Source organism: Equus quagga, chromosome 18 (genome assembly GCF_021613505.1).
Source record: "Equus quagga isolate Etosha38 chromosome 18, UCLA_HA_Equagga_1.0, whole genome shotgun sequence".
Taxonomy (NCBI): Eukaryota; Metazoa; Chordata; class Mammalia; order Perissodactyla; family Equidae; genus Equus; species Equus quagga.
In genome coordinates this window covers 15601819-15618569 of record NC_060284.1, presented here as the reverse complement: position 1 = coordinate 15618569, position 16751 = coordinate 15601819, and the positions used below count along the sequence as shown (strand labels likewise).

The window sequence follows — 16751 nt, the reverse complement described above, 5'->3', positions numbered from 1 at the left end:
TGTCACTTAATGATATGGTGAAAGGGAAACACGACAGATGTTGGTAGAGAAGGACAGTCATCAGAATTATTATCTCTTTACATTTCTATAGTCTTTTCATCTTTCCAAAACTCTTTTAACATCTCTTTTAATTTTCGCAAAAGCTTTGTTAATATATCAAAATAAAAACAATAGCATTTAGTAAGAGACAATGTTTTACTAGACTTTCACTAGATCTGGTAACTATATAATCTAGATTTGTCTGTTGATAAGTGCCTATGAGGGTTCTGTTATTAACAACTTGTTAAAGAAGTGTAGGTCTGGCTACACTAAAGCAAATTATGTACATTCTTAGGTAGGTAACAGATAAAATCTTCAAGCTTCTCTCACTAAGAATTCATAAAAATTCTCAAACTTGACCACGAACACGGGAAACGTTCTGATCATTCTGATACTTCTGATCATCCTCTGAGTGTGACACACTGCCCTTGCCCAAGCTGGTCTGCGACGAGAGGGAGTCCTTCTCTGAATCAGTCTTTATCAACGTTAGCAGAGCTCTTCTTCAACACACCTGAAAATATTTAATCTTCCCTACAAGTATCCCTCTGTCCCCTTCAGTATTCTCTGCAAAGTATGAACTGCTCATTCTGAGAGAATGGACTATCTATGTGGCTCTGTCTTGATTTCTGTTCCTCATATGAAAATGTTGTGTCTAGTTTTAGGGCTTCTCAAGAAACATTGAAAATTTCTTCTGATAAAAAAAAAACATGCTTCCTGATGGTATCTGATCAAACAGAGAGCCCAAGTTGTTTAGTGTTAGGGCACAGCCTTTGGTTATTCAAGTTAATTCACACTTATTTGGGTAAGAGCCACCACTTCATCTGTATTTTAAATAAGCGGAAACTAAAGGCCTTTATCGAGCTTAAGCAATTTCCTCAGGATCACCCAGCTGCTGAGTGGTGGGAGGCAAGCTCCCGCTTTCTGAATTCACATTCTGTTCTGTTTCACTGCTGCACATCCTTTCATCTTTCCATGCGCCAGAGTGAAGGGAGTAGATCTTTGTTAGGTCCGTGAAAAAGTTGTTCCTATCTCCTAGATTCCACAAATGGTTTCAGGGTGAGTGGTGAGAGACCTAGCAACTGCAGAGTTTCTAAAACTAATTTATAAACTTTCAATTCTTTATTTTACTTAGTGAAGATATCAAAATAAATGACCTTCCATCTTGCTGAAAATGAGAGGAATCCTGTTTACTATAAATATTTCTTCCCCCACTTTGTATTGCTTTATCTAAATACTTGCCTAGAATATTCAACAATTAACCAAAATATCCTACCTAAAATCCTGACTATATTAGACTATAGATCAATATGTGGAATACAGATAGTCTGGATGTTTATTGTTCTTTTAATTGATTTTCATCAATAAGTAATTTCCAATGTTGTGTATGCCATCTAATTGCTCAAATTCCTTTTTTAATTTTCTCTCATCAAAAAAAAGCTGAAAGGTGAATTTAGTGCTTCACTCATTTTTAACTCTCTTTAATTTCACACTTTTAATTAGCAAAATTATTTTCTTTAGGAAAAGATGTGTTCTTTTGGATTCTTTGAAAAATCCATATGATTTTCTTTAACTAATATTTCTCTATCAGTATAGGTAGTATTAAATCAAAATAAAAATGCAACTAATGTGAAAATAAAAAATCTGGGGAAAAATAGGTACAACACTTCAAATATTTTTAGAATAGGTTAAAACTTTATTAAGCATCAGAGCCTCGATAAGGTTGTGCTAGGAACTGAGGGGTCATAAATGGAGAGATTATCAGGTTGACATATGTAAACAAACAACTCTAAGACAACACATTACTAAGCTTGAGGTAGGATTTTGGAAAAGCAAATCTGAACATCTCTTCACCTCCTGTTTACATCTTTCTTGGCTTCACATTGCTCTTGGGGTCAAGTCTAAAACCTTTATCAAAGTCTGTGATCAGGGTGCCATGTTAGTTTACCATCAAAATGATCTTTTCAGCAGTAAAAATGAGTAATAAAAATGCTTCAAATTGGTTTCATTATATTGGTGAACCTATAAAACAGCTCTATTCAAACATCTGGGTTCAAGGGGTTATTTTCCCCCACAAGGTAACAATTATTTAGAATATAGCACCACGTGCCTGACAATGACGGCCATTTTGAATCCTTTTTCCACTACCCTCTGATAGGTATGTGAAGGAGGTAGCTGTCCCTAACGCCTGTGCCTGAGCGCTGAGAGGAAGGTGATGCTTACACTGCTCTGGATGGGGTCTGGAAGGAGAGGCAGGATATTGCTGGTTGTCTTCCATGTTTAAGCACGTGGGAAAGAATGGGTATTGCACATGTGACTCTCACACAGTGCCCAGGAGACACGGCAGAAGCTGGAAGGGGAGCTTAGCAAACCTATCTAAGCTTATCTCAGATGTAAACAAATAAGAAACTCAGATAAATGCTAAACGGAATAGAACACTGGGCAACAGGCAAAAAATACTGGGCCTGGCAAACAGGGGTAAAGTGGACACTTGAGCCAGAAGGCACTGCATGTTCTGGCCCCTGTCTGCAACTCAGACTCATCTCACATGACTCTCCCATGGGCTTTTGTGCTTGAATCAGCTGCTTTACAGTTTCTCAGAGGTTCTCTGTACCTTCCCATCTCAGCCCCTCTGCGCTACAACACTCCCTATCACTTCCCTCTGGCCGTCCCTTCATCTGGCTAACTCTCATTTGTCTTTTGGATATCAATGCAAACATCACTTTCTGACTCACTGGCCTATAATATATCTTTTTGTTATATGCCTTCATAGAAGCCCCCTTTTTTTTCTGAATACTTTCCTCCATTTATAATTACACATGTGTTAGTATGAGTGACTGATTTGTAACTGATTCATACCTGTCTCCTCCAGAAGACTGTGAGCTCTTTCGAGAGTAAAATCTTCTGGATTTTCTCCCGCTGTATTACCCTTGAGGTTTACCAGGTAGTAATCACTCAAGTGATACTATTGGATGAATAAATAAATGATGTGCTAAACATAGTAGTTAGTAAAAAATGTTAATTCCTTTCTACTAAAGGAAATTTCAAGAAGTCATCATCACCATGGAAATGGGATTATTTTGAGAAGAATTCACAGAAGAGATAACGCCTGAAGCATTCCTTATAGCCTATCACTGTTACTTTATTTCCTTTCTCCTTAGGAATGATTGCTGTATCTATCTACATCAATCTATCTATCGATGGCATACTTTCACTAGGAATTTTAACATTTCTTACACTTAACTGAATAAAATGAGGTCCTGGCCAAATAATGTCAGAGGTTTTCAAAAGCGATATGATTGGTAAAAAGTACACACCATAGGTCCTTTCTGTGCCCTGGGTTTATAGTATGTACATGGAGGATAATGATGCCAACTCCGTATTACAGAGCTACTGTAAAAAAAGAAATAAAATTAAAAGAATAAAAGCATCCTTTAAGAGTTAAAAAAAGAAAATGTTTAATAATTTGGGACAATCGTCTCTCTTCTTCTACTTTTACCTTTTAAATTGGCAATGATTTTAGATACATCTTTGAATTTAAGAGCCTCATGCTCTATCAACTGAGCTAGTCAGGCGATCATCATCTTCAAATTTAATTGTGCAAGATCTAGCTTAGATGCTCAGTAATAGTCAAATGATTTATGTAAGTTTGCATAAAGTTTTTTCATTCTCACTAACCTCTATCCTCATTTTATACAGCAAATATATACAAAGAACATTTTTCCTTATATCTTAACAAAACAGAGTTCATCACTCAGGTTTCATTGTCACATTTAATTGAAAAATTGTTGTAAATACTCCACAACTAGAGTTTTTCTCCTTCATCTTTTTTCCTTTTCTGGTATCTTCCTATGGCTTATAACCATCTACAGTTAAAACCAGCTATAAAAATAAGCCCATGAAATTCACTTACACCCACGGAGGTCACTTTATCCTTCATGTTTATAAATTTCTAGTTCTCTCCACCTTTGAACTCTGTTTTGGAGACTAGTAAATTATTTTCTCAAACATAGAAAAAATATTCAGTTATTAAAATGTTCCTAAAGGAAACATGTTAAAAATATGAAGTGTGAATATTTTTTAATGCCTAAGATGATTAAATATTGGGATGGGATTTTAGCCATAAGAAAATAGAGCAATTATTTAGCTATTACTTCATGGGATGTGGGAAGATATTTTCCTAATGAGGCGGTATTCTGCCTACTTGTTGACTGAGACTTTTGCTGTGGCCTACCTGTGAGCCCAAGTCTGTGATTAAGGCACATACATCATAAAATCCAAGGCTCTGTGGTTTCTGTTAGATGCAAAACATCGCATATATCCCAAGGTATCCATAAAATAAAGGAGGTAAAACTTCATCTTTTTCCTCCACTCAGAGTCACTCCTAGAGGGTCATTATGTTTTGGTAATTTATAATGTATCTCTCAGTTTCCATTGGTATATCTATCCATAAATAATAGATTTCTAATGAGGTATTATTTTGTCAAAATCTGCAAACTTTGAGACAAAACAAAAAATATAATTTTAAAAATGTTTAATCAATGTAATGGTTGAGTGCTCCTTTAATAGGCCATTAAGGATACCTGGGACTTGGGTATACCATCCTTCATCATTCTATTCATTCAACAAATGTTTATTAAGCATCTTTTATATGCCAGACATTGTTCTAGGCCTTGGGAATACACCATGAATAAAAGAGGAAAAAGTTCTCACCCATAATGAGATTCTAGAGCAGGAGTCAGCAATGACCACAGCCTGTTTCTGTAAATAAAGTTTTATTGGGATGCAGTCACATTCATTTGCATGTTGTCTAAGGCTGCTTTAATGGTATGGCAAAGTTGAGTATTTGTGATAGAGATCATACGACCCTCAAAAACTAAACTATTTTCTATCTGGCCCTTTTCCCCAAAAAGTTTCCTGACCCCTGTGCTACACTAGAGTGTTATAAGGAAAGATAGTTATCCTCTCCCATAAAATGTTACAGAATATCACACTGGATTCATGAAGAATATGTTTCTTATATTTAAGGTATCTGATAATTTTACCTTCTTGAACATAACCAAGTTTTTGATCTGGAAATTTTAATTCTACCCTAACGGGAGTTTCAACAAAGATAAGAAATCATTTATATGAACAATAAATACTTGAGTTATTGTCGAATTATATATATTTAAGTATTTGTTTTGCTGACATTAGCTTAGGGGAAAGTCCTGAAAGTGGAAAAAGACCTCCTATTTTCTGCTGAGGTTGTATTACCCAAAATAAAAACTGACAGATATAAGTTCTGATATTTTAAGGTGCTATTTATAGATCCAATGAGACTATATCACAAAATAATGCTTATCTAGTTGTTGAATAAATATATATTTATCACTGGGCCTTTCAAAATTGAGACAATTTGGAAGAACATGCTTCTATATCAATGTCATAACCATTAGGGATAATAATTGATGTTCGTTGAGAACTTATATGTTGAGCACTATTATAAGTACTTTACACTAATTATGTAATTTAATACACACAAGTGTAAGTGCTAATGTTATCCATATTTTACACACAAGCAAAGCGAAATATGAAGAGTTAAATAAATTGCTCAGTTATCACGTGTCAGAGCTGGAATTTGAGTCCTTGAAGTGTGGCTCTAGAGTCTATTTATTCTATTTATTCTGAAGATGCATCTGTTGCTTTTTTGAAACTGTCAAATCATATAAGGCGGTGCTCTCCAAACTTTTTTAACTAAAGAGCCCAAGAGTAAAAGATGTACCTCAATAAATGTATGTTTACATCTTGAAAAATTATATACACTTACTAGTTTACTGTTTTATGTGCATTACATTATACAATATACAATGCACATTATAAATCACGCTGAAAATATGAATTTAAAAGATTAAAGATGAAATAACAGTATTTAAATTTGTTCAATATGATCCTCACTAAAATATTATTAGTGTTTTTTTTAAAAAATGAAACATTGATTACACTTTTAATCGGTAATCCAAAGGTATAGATCTAAGTTGAGTTTAATACTTGGTTTTAATGGTTATCAGGCTGAAACCTCACAAAGATACATTAAATCTATACTTAGTGTGACTAAGTTTAAATTTTTATTTAAAAAGTAGGAAACACTGTAATTATAAGGTATTTCATAGATACAGATACACAGTTATACGCCACAGCACAACATTTCAGTCAATGACGGATCACATATACGACAGCGATCCCATATTAGCACCATATAGCCCAGGTGTGGTAGGCTAGGCTTGTGTAAGGACACTCTATGATGTTCACACAATGATGAAATCGCCTAACAATGCATTTCTCAGAAAATATCCCCGTCATTAATCAATGCATGACTGTGTATAATTAGCATTAGAAAACTAATTATTTAGTGTTCTCTATTAGTTTTCCATTGCTGTCGTAACAAATTATCCCAAAGTTAGTGGCTTAAAACAACACTTGTCTGTTAGCTCACAGTTTTGTAGGTGGGAAGCCTGATTACAGAGTGGCTCAGCTGGTTCCCCTGCTTAGAATCTCACTGGGCTAAAATCACGGCTTCGGCCATCCTGGAGGCTCTGGGTGAGAACTTATTTCTGTTCTTGTCCAGGTCTTTGGCCAAATTCAGTTTTATGCAGTTGATTTCTTTGCTAGCTGTCAGACAGGGTCAGTCTCAGCTTGCAGAGGCCTCCCACATTTCCTGACTCATGGCCCCCTTTGTCTTCCATTCTCTCTGATCTCATGTCTCCTGCGTCTCTTCTGGTGCATCTCTCTGCTGAATCTCTTCTGCTTTTCTCTTTTATTTTTAAGGGCTCACATGTTTACATTGGGTCCAACAGGGTAATCCTGGATAACTTCCGTATCTTAAAGTCCGTAACCTTAATTCCATCTGTGAAATCCCTTTTGCCATATTCACGAGTTCCAGACATGAGGGTGTGGACTTTTTTTGGAGGCAAGATGTTATTCTGCTTACCACCTATCCCAATTTTTCTAATATTCCATGTGATTAGCATTATAAGGCAATTAAAGGGGTGATTCCAGTTGAGAAATAATAAAAAAAGAAAATCAGGCAAAAGACAAAATTCCAACTACTTGATTCCAAACTAGCTAGTAGACAATTTCTTTAAATTAATCGATCATATCTTTTCATTTTAAAGCTTAAATTGAAAACTACTTAGCCGTCTCTGCAGTGGTCTAGGGATTGAGAATGAGTCACTGTTTTTCTTTAGGGACTCTCTGCAGGCGGGTAGAAACCTACCCTTTGTCCGTGGCAGAAGCAAGTCTGCCGTAGGGCAATTAATTTAAAGGTAATAAAACTATTTGAAAGGACATAGCAGTTGTGATCATGACACATTCTTAAATGAACCAGATTCCATTTGATATATATGAAAAATTAAAGCATGGGTCTCAAAGTGCTGTTAAGAGAAATTTTCTCATTCTTTTTGGTATGATCTGACATTAGCATGTAGATGGCTTCATCAATTATTGAGACAAAGACTAAGAAAGGAAAAATGACTGATTGGGACGCTTCATTTTGAAGTCTGAATAGGAAGCCCTTGGGTTGAATGTACCTGTAGGTCTAAATCTTTCAGAATTAGTTCCCACTCTCTCGCTAGCTCATCTATTTAAATCTCTTGTTTAAAAAAAAATAAGGCACTTAAAAATGTTTAACACGCTCTGTCAAACATCAGAACATGTGTGCCAAACTTTGAAGTCACTACATATGTCAACGGAGTTAAGAAACGTATCTGTGTAGATAAATATTCCTTAAGATGAAGCAAGAAGAATGATTTTAAATTTAAAATATTACTGTCTCTTAAGGGTTAAGTTTTCATGACTTTGAATAATTTTTTTCTCCACAGCTGTTTTCCTTCTCGTCTGTATTCTAAAGTGCAGCAAGGAATTTCAGAGTTCTTATGCTTACATCTAATGTCCTTGTCTTGTTTATTACTAGAAAAGTATTAGGGACTCCTGGTTGACAAACTAAAAATGTTTTTTAAAACTTGAGACAAAAATGATAATGAATGACTTTGTTCATTTGCAAGTCATTAATTAGCCCCTGTGCTTTTGTGGCACTCACATTTAGAGATAAATAATAAGGGGACCACAGCTGATAAAACTAGCGCATATCGGTAAACACTAATGAGCAAAAGTGTGAGTCATTTTAAAGACAGCACTTTCTTAATTAAGGTTGATATTAGTGATTTTTCTTATGTTTCAAATAATTACTCAAGTATTCAAGTCGCTTATCATTGATGTAGTCATTGCCTGTAAACACAGTTTTCATGGTATTTTTCCAACTATTTAACCTATAATGCAAGTATTTTCTCTATCTATCCTCAAAGTCATTACTTCATGAATAATTGCAAGCTATTTCTTATTATCAGAAATACTTTTTAATTCTATATAATCTTGTTTTCAGCTTTGGTTTTTGTCTCCTCTCACACTGTTCATACTTATTTCATAAAAGATTTCCTCCCAGAAGATACTTTTCCATATTGTCTAAAATGCATAGAGTTTCAACTTAATTTCCACCTCTAAGTAAGTAAAGTGATGTGCCTTTAGGTGATACTGATTCTTTATTTATATTTATGAATAAAGAGAGAATGCAGACAGTGTAAAAGGAGCAAATGCAGTTTTTTCCATTTATCCAGAATTTGCTAAATCTTATAATATGACATTGGATTAGGCTCTGAGTTTTGTTAAAGAAAAAAATTATTCTGACACTTGTTAAAATGGTAAGGAAGACTTTATTCGGGACTATAGTGATGTGTCAAATCTGTTGCAATTGGGGAGAGAGATTCAGCTCAACTCTGAATATAATGAAGACAGCTGGGGATTTATACCCAAGTAACAGGTTGTATGTGGGAGCAGGGGGTTGGTGGATGGAAAGTGACTAAGAGGAGCCATCCAGAGTAGGGAGGATTCTTGCTAAACTTACTTTAACAGGATTCTTGCTGAAAGGCAGGCCAGGATGAGCAGATATCAAGGGTGGGGGATGAGGATTTGACTAGATATTGAGAAGCATCAGATAGCAAGAGTGGAGAGATCTTCTCTAAGCTGACTTAGCAGGACTCTCACTCAAACAAGACACTGCAAGGATGGACGCTGAAGCCCAAGGTCAAGGCCCAGATGAGAAGCAGGTTCAGAGGAAGCTGACTAAAGTTTCATCCAGGAGTGTCTGTGAGTTTTCTAGTGACTAAGGCAAACGAAGGATACTGAAATTGCCTGGTCCAAAACAGAATACCATCTTTCTCTACATTTCCAGAGAATTGAACTGAGCTCTGGTTTTATCACCTGAGTTTCAGTTTTTCATGAGACTACGCTGGGAGGCAGGATGTAGATAAGGAGCATTTACACAGAGGTAGTGAGAGAATGAGCCATGGGAATATCTGAGGGCACAGCAAGCTCAACTGCCCTGAGACGTGCTTGCTGTGCCGGGAGGACAGAGAATCCAACGTGAGTGGAGTGAAATGATCAAAGGCTAGAGAAGTAGGACTCGAGGGAAGAAGTATTATCATTTCAGACCGTAGAGGCCGCTGTGAGATTGTCAGGTTTAACTCTGAGTGAGATGGGAAGCCATTGGAGGGTTCTGAACAGAGACATGGTCTGACTCACATTTTAAAGGGATCAATCTGACTCTGCAATGAGAGTAGATTGTAGGAAGACAAGGACGGGAGCAGGGAGACAATGAGGGGGCTTTCGCAGTCACCCAGGAGGGTCATGATGGCAGCCTCTTCCAGGATAGGAGCTGTGAAGATGGTAAGTTGTGGTCATATTCTGAATATGCTTTGAAGGTAGGGGTGAAGGATTTGCTGATGAATAAGGCTGGTCTTCTAAAAGGATGAGATCACTTTTTTTCTTTTTTTGAGGTGGGGAAGATTGCAACAAAAATAGATTCTTTACGGGGAGAATAGCAGCTTGGTTTTTGACATTTTTAACTCACGATGCCTATTAGACTTCCGGGTGGAGAACTCAGATAGGGCCCAAGGATAGTATATTGATCCACTGGGTCCGATCACCTAGGAAATGAGAGTACACAGGTGCACTGACTGAGATCCGAAGTAGGCACTTACTTTCTCGGGGCTGCCCTCCTTTGACTCTACTGGTCATTCAAGATTGGCTTAGAAATCATACGTTAGAATGTCATCACCTGTACTGCTCTGCTCTGCAAACCACTGCCTGGCACTCACTGAACAGTGTTGCACTTGCCTGTTGATGGCTCGTCTCGTCCATTAGGCTGTCAGTTCCTTGAGGAAAAGGTTTACAGTACACAAGTGATTCTTCTGTGAAAGCATAGATAAAAAAAAATCTGCTAGTGTATTATAATTCATCAGGTTCTGGTTTAAATGTTAAGTCTTAAGAGAAATATCTCCCAAACCTTCATTCTAATCCACCCCCATATTGTCTCTCCTAACACTCTAACTCTGTGATTTCATAGCGTTTATCACGGTTTGCAGATTTATAAGTATTTGTGTGATTATTCACTATCTATTTTCTTAATAAGTTTATGAGAACAAAGGACAATGTCCATTTTGTTCATTAGTGCGTACCCAGCCCTTACCACTATACCAGACACTGAACAGACCCTTCATAAAATGTGTAGAATAAAGGCAAATAAAAAGCTCCATATATGTGTATTATCATCAATGACTGTGGATAATACAATCAATTATTTGTGATTGTTTTCATTACATAAAATCATTATGCCTTTTGATAAAAATGTTTTAATCTGTTTTCTCTTACAATTGGGAAAATTTATGAGTTTATGGAATACGAATTAGTCTCCTACTTGTCCAGCAGCACCTGGTTTTTATAAGTATGTAAACATCTTCCCCTTGTGCAGAAAAAATGTACTTTCCAGAACTGGATCGCCCGTAGGGACTGTTCCTTTTCCACGCTTCACTATTTTAGCATATGGTACAGAAGAGCGTGTTTAAAATGTATATGCTCTCTGAGAAACCAGAGCAGTATGAGAAACTGTTTTTCAAATCTGTTTAAGAAAAAAACTTTAATAAGTATTGTACATCACTTAATGTGTAAAAATTATGGATTTGAGAATAATTTTTTTATCATTTAAAGTTATTTTATCTTATAACTCTTCTTTTGTTGAGATAACAAGTTCAACATAGATACCTCATAAAAATCCTTTGAAGATTTTCAAACCAATGATGTTTTGATTACTATTATTTATACTGACCAAATTTTAATACTTTTTATTATTTAAAAATATGCATATATTTATAAAATGTAATACAACTGTTGTTTCCAAATTTATTTAAAGAAGCTATAGCTATAAGAAACCTAGAAAATACTAAGCATCCCTCTTTCAGAAGTAGTAAAAATGATTTATAAAATTAAATATTATTAAATTGTCACTTCAGTTAGTCATTTGAGGACACCATAGGGTGAAACTGTCAATTAAATCAATTTAAATACACTTCATCTCCCCTCTTGCTGAAGTCTTTTCTTTGTATGGAAGCATTACTGTAATTAGAATTAATTAATCATATAATTAGAAGTAATGGACATTTGGAAGGAGGAAGAAGGGACTAGACTCTTATCTAAGATTTTCTCTCAAGAACTTCTCCATGGAGAAGTAACAACATGAAATTATCTGACCCATTATTTTATGCTGTTTTTTATAATACTAATTAGTAAATTTCATTTTGAGAAGCTATATAAAACTCCTTATGATATGCAAAAACAGAATTTTTTATAACTATAAGCTTTTGAAATACTAGTATAAGAATTAGCTGAAAATTAAAATATTGCACTCTGTTATTGTTCTTACTAAATAAATGGCTTTTGAAAAATCTGCTTTCATTAATGAAATATATTCAACAAAGGATTAATCTGTAGATGATGTCTATAATATTTAATATTTTAAATTATTAGTATGCTCATATTAAAATAAATATACATTTAAAATATGCCGCTCAATTAGTTCTCTGATGCTGCAAATATGACTTACAGGTTTCCAAAAATATAGGAAAAGGAAAAGAAAGAAGAAGAAACTTTCATAATGCAGTCACTTTTAAAGGGGTGAAAATTCTGTGTTTTCTATTTAGCCCATATTAGGAAATATAAATAAAATAATGATAAATGTTTATCAATAAAATGTATATGCCTTCAAATAAACATTTATTTTATTGATTAATATTTTGAAAGTTTATGAGGTTAAATCTGAGGAAAGGAAATCTCACTATAAATTTTAGGAGAGAGAGCTAAAGGAACCATGCAAAAGGAAACACACTCAGACATTTTCTAGCAATAGAAACTGAGGGTGTTTTGTCGAGTTTTTACATTTCCTTTCGATATCTCTTTTCCAGTTTAAATTTTTAAAGAGTTGACAGAATTATCACTAACACTTCTGCTCAGAGAAACAGCATACAATTTAATGAACAAAAAATTAATTTCCCAAGTGTTCTTAAAGTTTTTGAAACCAAAACTTATCTTAATATGTATATTAATCATCTTATTGGCAGCAGATGATACTCATCAATCTGTAGATGTGATCATAACATCTGAAGAAGTTTCTTGAACAGGTTGCTCAAGACAATCTGGCAAATTGTACTAACTACCATTTGTACTAACAATTTTCAGTGATATTGTAAAGATCAACCACAGATTTGTGTGCCTAAGTGTCCCAGAGGGTTTGTACTTTGTAATATACATCAAAATGTCATGAGTTTCTATTTATTTGAAATCTTTATTTGTTTATTTCCTTTGTATGTATCCAATTTACTATGAAAATTACCTCTTCTTTGAAACTCATTTATTTTCTCAGGTTAATCTCTTGGCTTTTGGATTTATCATATACAAAGTTTTTCGTCACACCGCAGGGGTGAAACCAGGAGTTAGTTGTTATGAGAACATAAGGTAAATGCTTCTGTAAGTCTACTTTCTGTAGTAATGGAAAGCTTTAGTAACTTAAAGTGCAAATAACTTTTTGGAAGGACAATTTTGTGAATGATTTTTTCACACTTTCTTCTGCCATATTTAAAATACTTATTGTTAAATAGCACTTAATAAGACCATAAACACCACAGATTAAATAGGAACCAAGCAATCTTTTCAAACACAGTTCCCTTTGAAAGAAAAGATGATGACTGTATTTTAAGGGAAAAGGAGGCCTTCATGATTTTCCTTTGCAAAACATTTCTCAGAGGTTAATATCTGTGTTTCTTTCTTGTGATTTCTAGTTTGCATGCTCCCACAATTTTTCCTTCAACCTCCTCTCTTTAAAACTGATTTATTGAGACCTTGAAAATGGTTTGTTCAGGAAAAACTGAAATTACCATAGGGAACATTAGAAATAACTAACATTTGTGTTGCCTGGGAACACTCCTATAGTTTCAATACCTTGCACAAGATTTATAGTTTGGATTTAGCTAATGCTTGATCGATTACTTTCTTTTACTCTTCACCATTCATAGTTTCATGTACTGTGCTGGTTTTAATAAAGTTGAAAATGACTCATTTTCTGAGGTACATTGCTAAAACATCTTCTGTAGTAAAGAATGATTGGACCAAGAATGAATGAGAAAATAATCATTAGTTGCTTCATTTTCAAAGCAATGTCCTCAGTGAACAGAGCTGAATGTTGTTTTACCAAAAGTCACAGGCAATAAGTTAAAAATATGTAACAGTGAGTATGTGTGTGTATTTTTTTTAATTTTTAAGAAATTGGTATTTCTGACATGAATTTATTTTGAGGTAACTATTGCAAAGCAAAACAAAAAAATCTAATTTTATATCTTACGCTTTCTTCTCTACTAACCCTAAAAGGAAAGCAGAAGCGTTCTTTGATGTCATGCTCATGTGCTGACCCAATTCACCTGGGATACTTTTCAAGGTTTCTTACGAAAAATACTTCCCAGTAGTTATATGTCTTACCTTCGAGAATTACTACAACGTTAGATTTGAAATCAAAGCATACACACTGCAGTACACGAGAGAAAAATATTTTTAGATTAAGAAAATTCCTTGAAAAGTGCCGTCCGTATTTTAATATGCTGCCTTGACTTGGGAAGCACATCCCTGCCACAGTGTAGCACCCTACCCTCAAGGCTGTCCCATGGAACTGGAGCACAGTTTGTCAGTTTCAAAATCATTATCGGTCTTTGCAAAAGATTTCTTGGCTATCCCAAAAACTCATTTCCCATATAATTTGAGGAATTTGGAGATGTGTTGAATATATATAGCCTTCTTAACTGACAGATTTCAAATGTATTCTAGGTCGTGTGCCAGAGGAGCCCTTGCTCTCCTGTTCCTTCTAGGCACCACCTGGATCTTTGGGGTTCTTCATGTTGTGCACGCATCCGTGGTGACAGCTTACCTCTTCACTGTCAGCAATGCCTTCCAGGGGATGTTCATTTTCTTATTCCTGTGTGTTTTATCTAGAAAGGTAAGCAATTTGCTATTTTGGTCAACTCTATAGTATATTCACATAGCATCAGTTACCAAATTGATAAAAATTCTTCTTCTCATAGATTTATGACTCCTGCCTTTATTACCTAAATGCAGTACATTTTAGCATCGAGATAATCAGAACACGTAGCTGATCACAGGGAAATATACTTTTAAAAACTTGCTATTAGGAATGTAAATGTAGTTTGTGTTCACTTGAGCATATTCTGACAGATAATCAGAAAACAATAATAGTTTAGAAAACCAAATACAACAACTTAATGTGATTTCAAAATAATTTGATGTGGTTGTTGCAATTACATTTAACATGCCTTCCTTTCTTATTCTTTTTTTCAGATCCAAGAAGAATATTATAGATTGTTCAAAAATGTCCCATGTTGTTTTGGATGTTTAAGGTAAACAGAGAGAACTATGGATAAATATGCTACACAAAAATAAAATGACCGTGCTGTGGATGGCCAAAATATAAAAATGACTCAAATCATCCAATGGTTAATTACTAGATAATCAAATATTTTAAATCAGTTTCTCCGTTTACAGTGTAGGACCTGTAGATAGTAAGAGGTAAAAGTATGTACCATATAGCCATAGTATGCTTTCCCGCGGGACTTTAGTTACGTGATGTCAAAAATAGTATTGCAGATATTCAGAAAGTAATTGGTTTCTCAGGAGTGATATCACCGCACCCAAGGAAAGATTTTCTTTCTAACACAAGAAATATGTGAATGTCCTGAAGGAAACCACTGGCTTGATATTTTTGTGACTCATGTTGCTTTTGAAAGTAGGCCCCTGTCACCTTGATAATGAGCTCTCTTACAGAAGGTGGAACATAAGAGAACGAAGGCGCAGAATATAAAACAGCAGAAAGGGAATGGCTATTTTAACCATGAAATGTATTTTGAGTAACTTTGTTCTTTTGTAAACGAGGTGAGAAAATTATAGAGATAAAGAATTGAGTAAACACGTCTTACCATTTTGTCACTTGTTCTGAACTTAAATTCCCACTAAAACTACTTAGACTTGTGCTTGCTATATGCATTTTCTTTTCTAATATTCTAAAAAAACAGAAAACTTCACAAAAGGAAAAACCAAACATTTCTGTTCTATTTTTAGGTTAACATTAGAATGACGTATATATTGTTGCTATACTTATTTCACAGATTGTGACTTCAAATGCTTGATCAGTAATACATAAATGTGTCAAAAAATAATATTGTTCATGCCTGTAAATGTAAAAATGGTGTATATAAAGCTATTCTATCACCTTTCAATGTAGTGAAAAATACAGTATCTCATTAGCCTAGTATATTTGAGTTCTTTATTTTTTTAATTTTAGAAATATTGTAATTCACTTTTCTATATTCCCTTTTAACTTACTATTTTTAAAAGGGCATTGTAAATATGAAAGTATTCATCAAGTGAATTGCTATTTTTTCTGTTCAGAAAAGTACACATTTAAAAATGTTATTTATAACAAAGAAATGGCTGAGAACTGTAGAAATTTTCACAGTGAGTCTATTCTCTGACAGTTTTCTACTATCTATTAAAGCGTAGCTGCTTAAATGGATGGCTTCTATCTATCCTCAAATCTCATTAAAATTTAGAAGCAGTGATTTTATTTCAAAAATATGTAATTGTTCTGCACCTCCATGTAAAAGTATGCTAATACACTAAAGGTTGTGATTTTAAATTAATTTCTTCAGCTGTTAAAATGAAGCCTGTCAAATCTTGCTCTAACAAATAAAATGTTATCTAAATGATACTGCTATGGCTGTGCTGAGTTGCTTTCTCAAGAAGGATGAGCTACCTGCCGATACGCCTTATGTTTTAGAGGATCCATGATAATAACTTTTCATTATATCTTCTGATCTCATATGGTAAGCCTGTGACCTATGATTATCGTTGTCATTATAAGACAGTGTTGTAGGAATGTAATATTGAAAAACCAATCTGTTTCATTAATGGAGTCAAGATGATGTGTGGTAGGCATAATAATGGCCCTCTCAAAATGTCCACGCCCTAACCTTCAGATCTGTGACTATGTTAGTTACAACGAGAGATTATCCTGGATTATCCAGCGAGGCCCAGTGTAATCACAAGGGGATCTTTATAAGTGGAAGAGGGAGTATGTCAGAGTGATGCAGCATGGGACATACTCAAACCAGCCATTGCTGGCTTTGAAGACAGAAACAGTCCACAAGCCAAGGAATACAGGCAGACTCTAGGAGCTGAAAAAGGCAAGAAGATTGATTCTCCAGTAGAGCCTCTAGAAGGAAATTAGTCCC

General features: G+C 34.7%; 1 protein-coding gene across 1 annotated transcript in view; it reads left to right on the top strand.

Annotated features, from left to right (window-relative positions):
* Positions 1–16219, top strand: part of ADGRL4 (adhesion G protein-coupled receptor L4) — a 106580-nt gene extending 90361 nt beyond the window's left edge. Inside the window, exons 14-16 of the mRNA XM_046645735.1 lie at positions 12824–12915; positions 14275–14443; positions 14803–16219. Of these exons, the coding sequence (XP_046501691.1) occupies positions 12824–12915; positions 14275–14443; positions 14803–14865 (324 nt within the window). The 3' untranslated portion in view covers positions 14866–16219. The remainder of the gene's footprint in view (positions 1–12823; positions 12916–14274; positions 14444–14802) is intronic.
* The last annotated feature ends 532 nt before the right edge of the window (positions 16220–16751 follow it).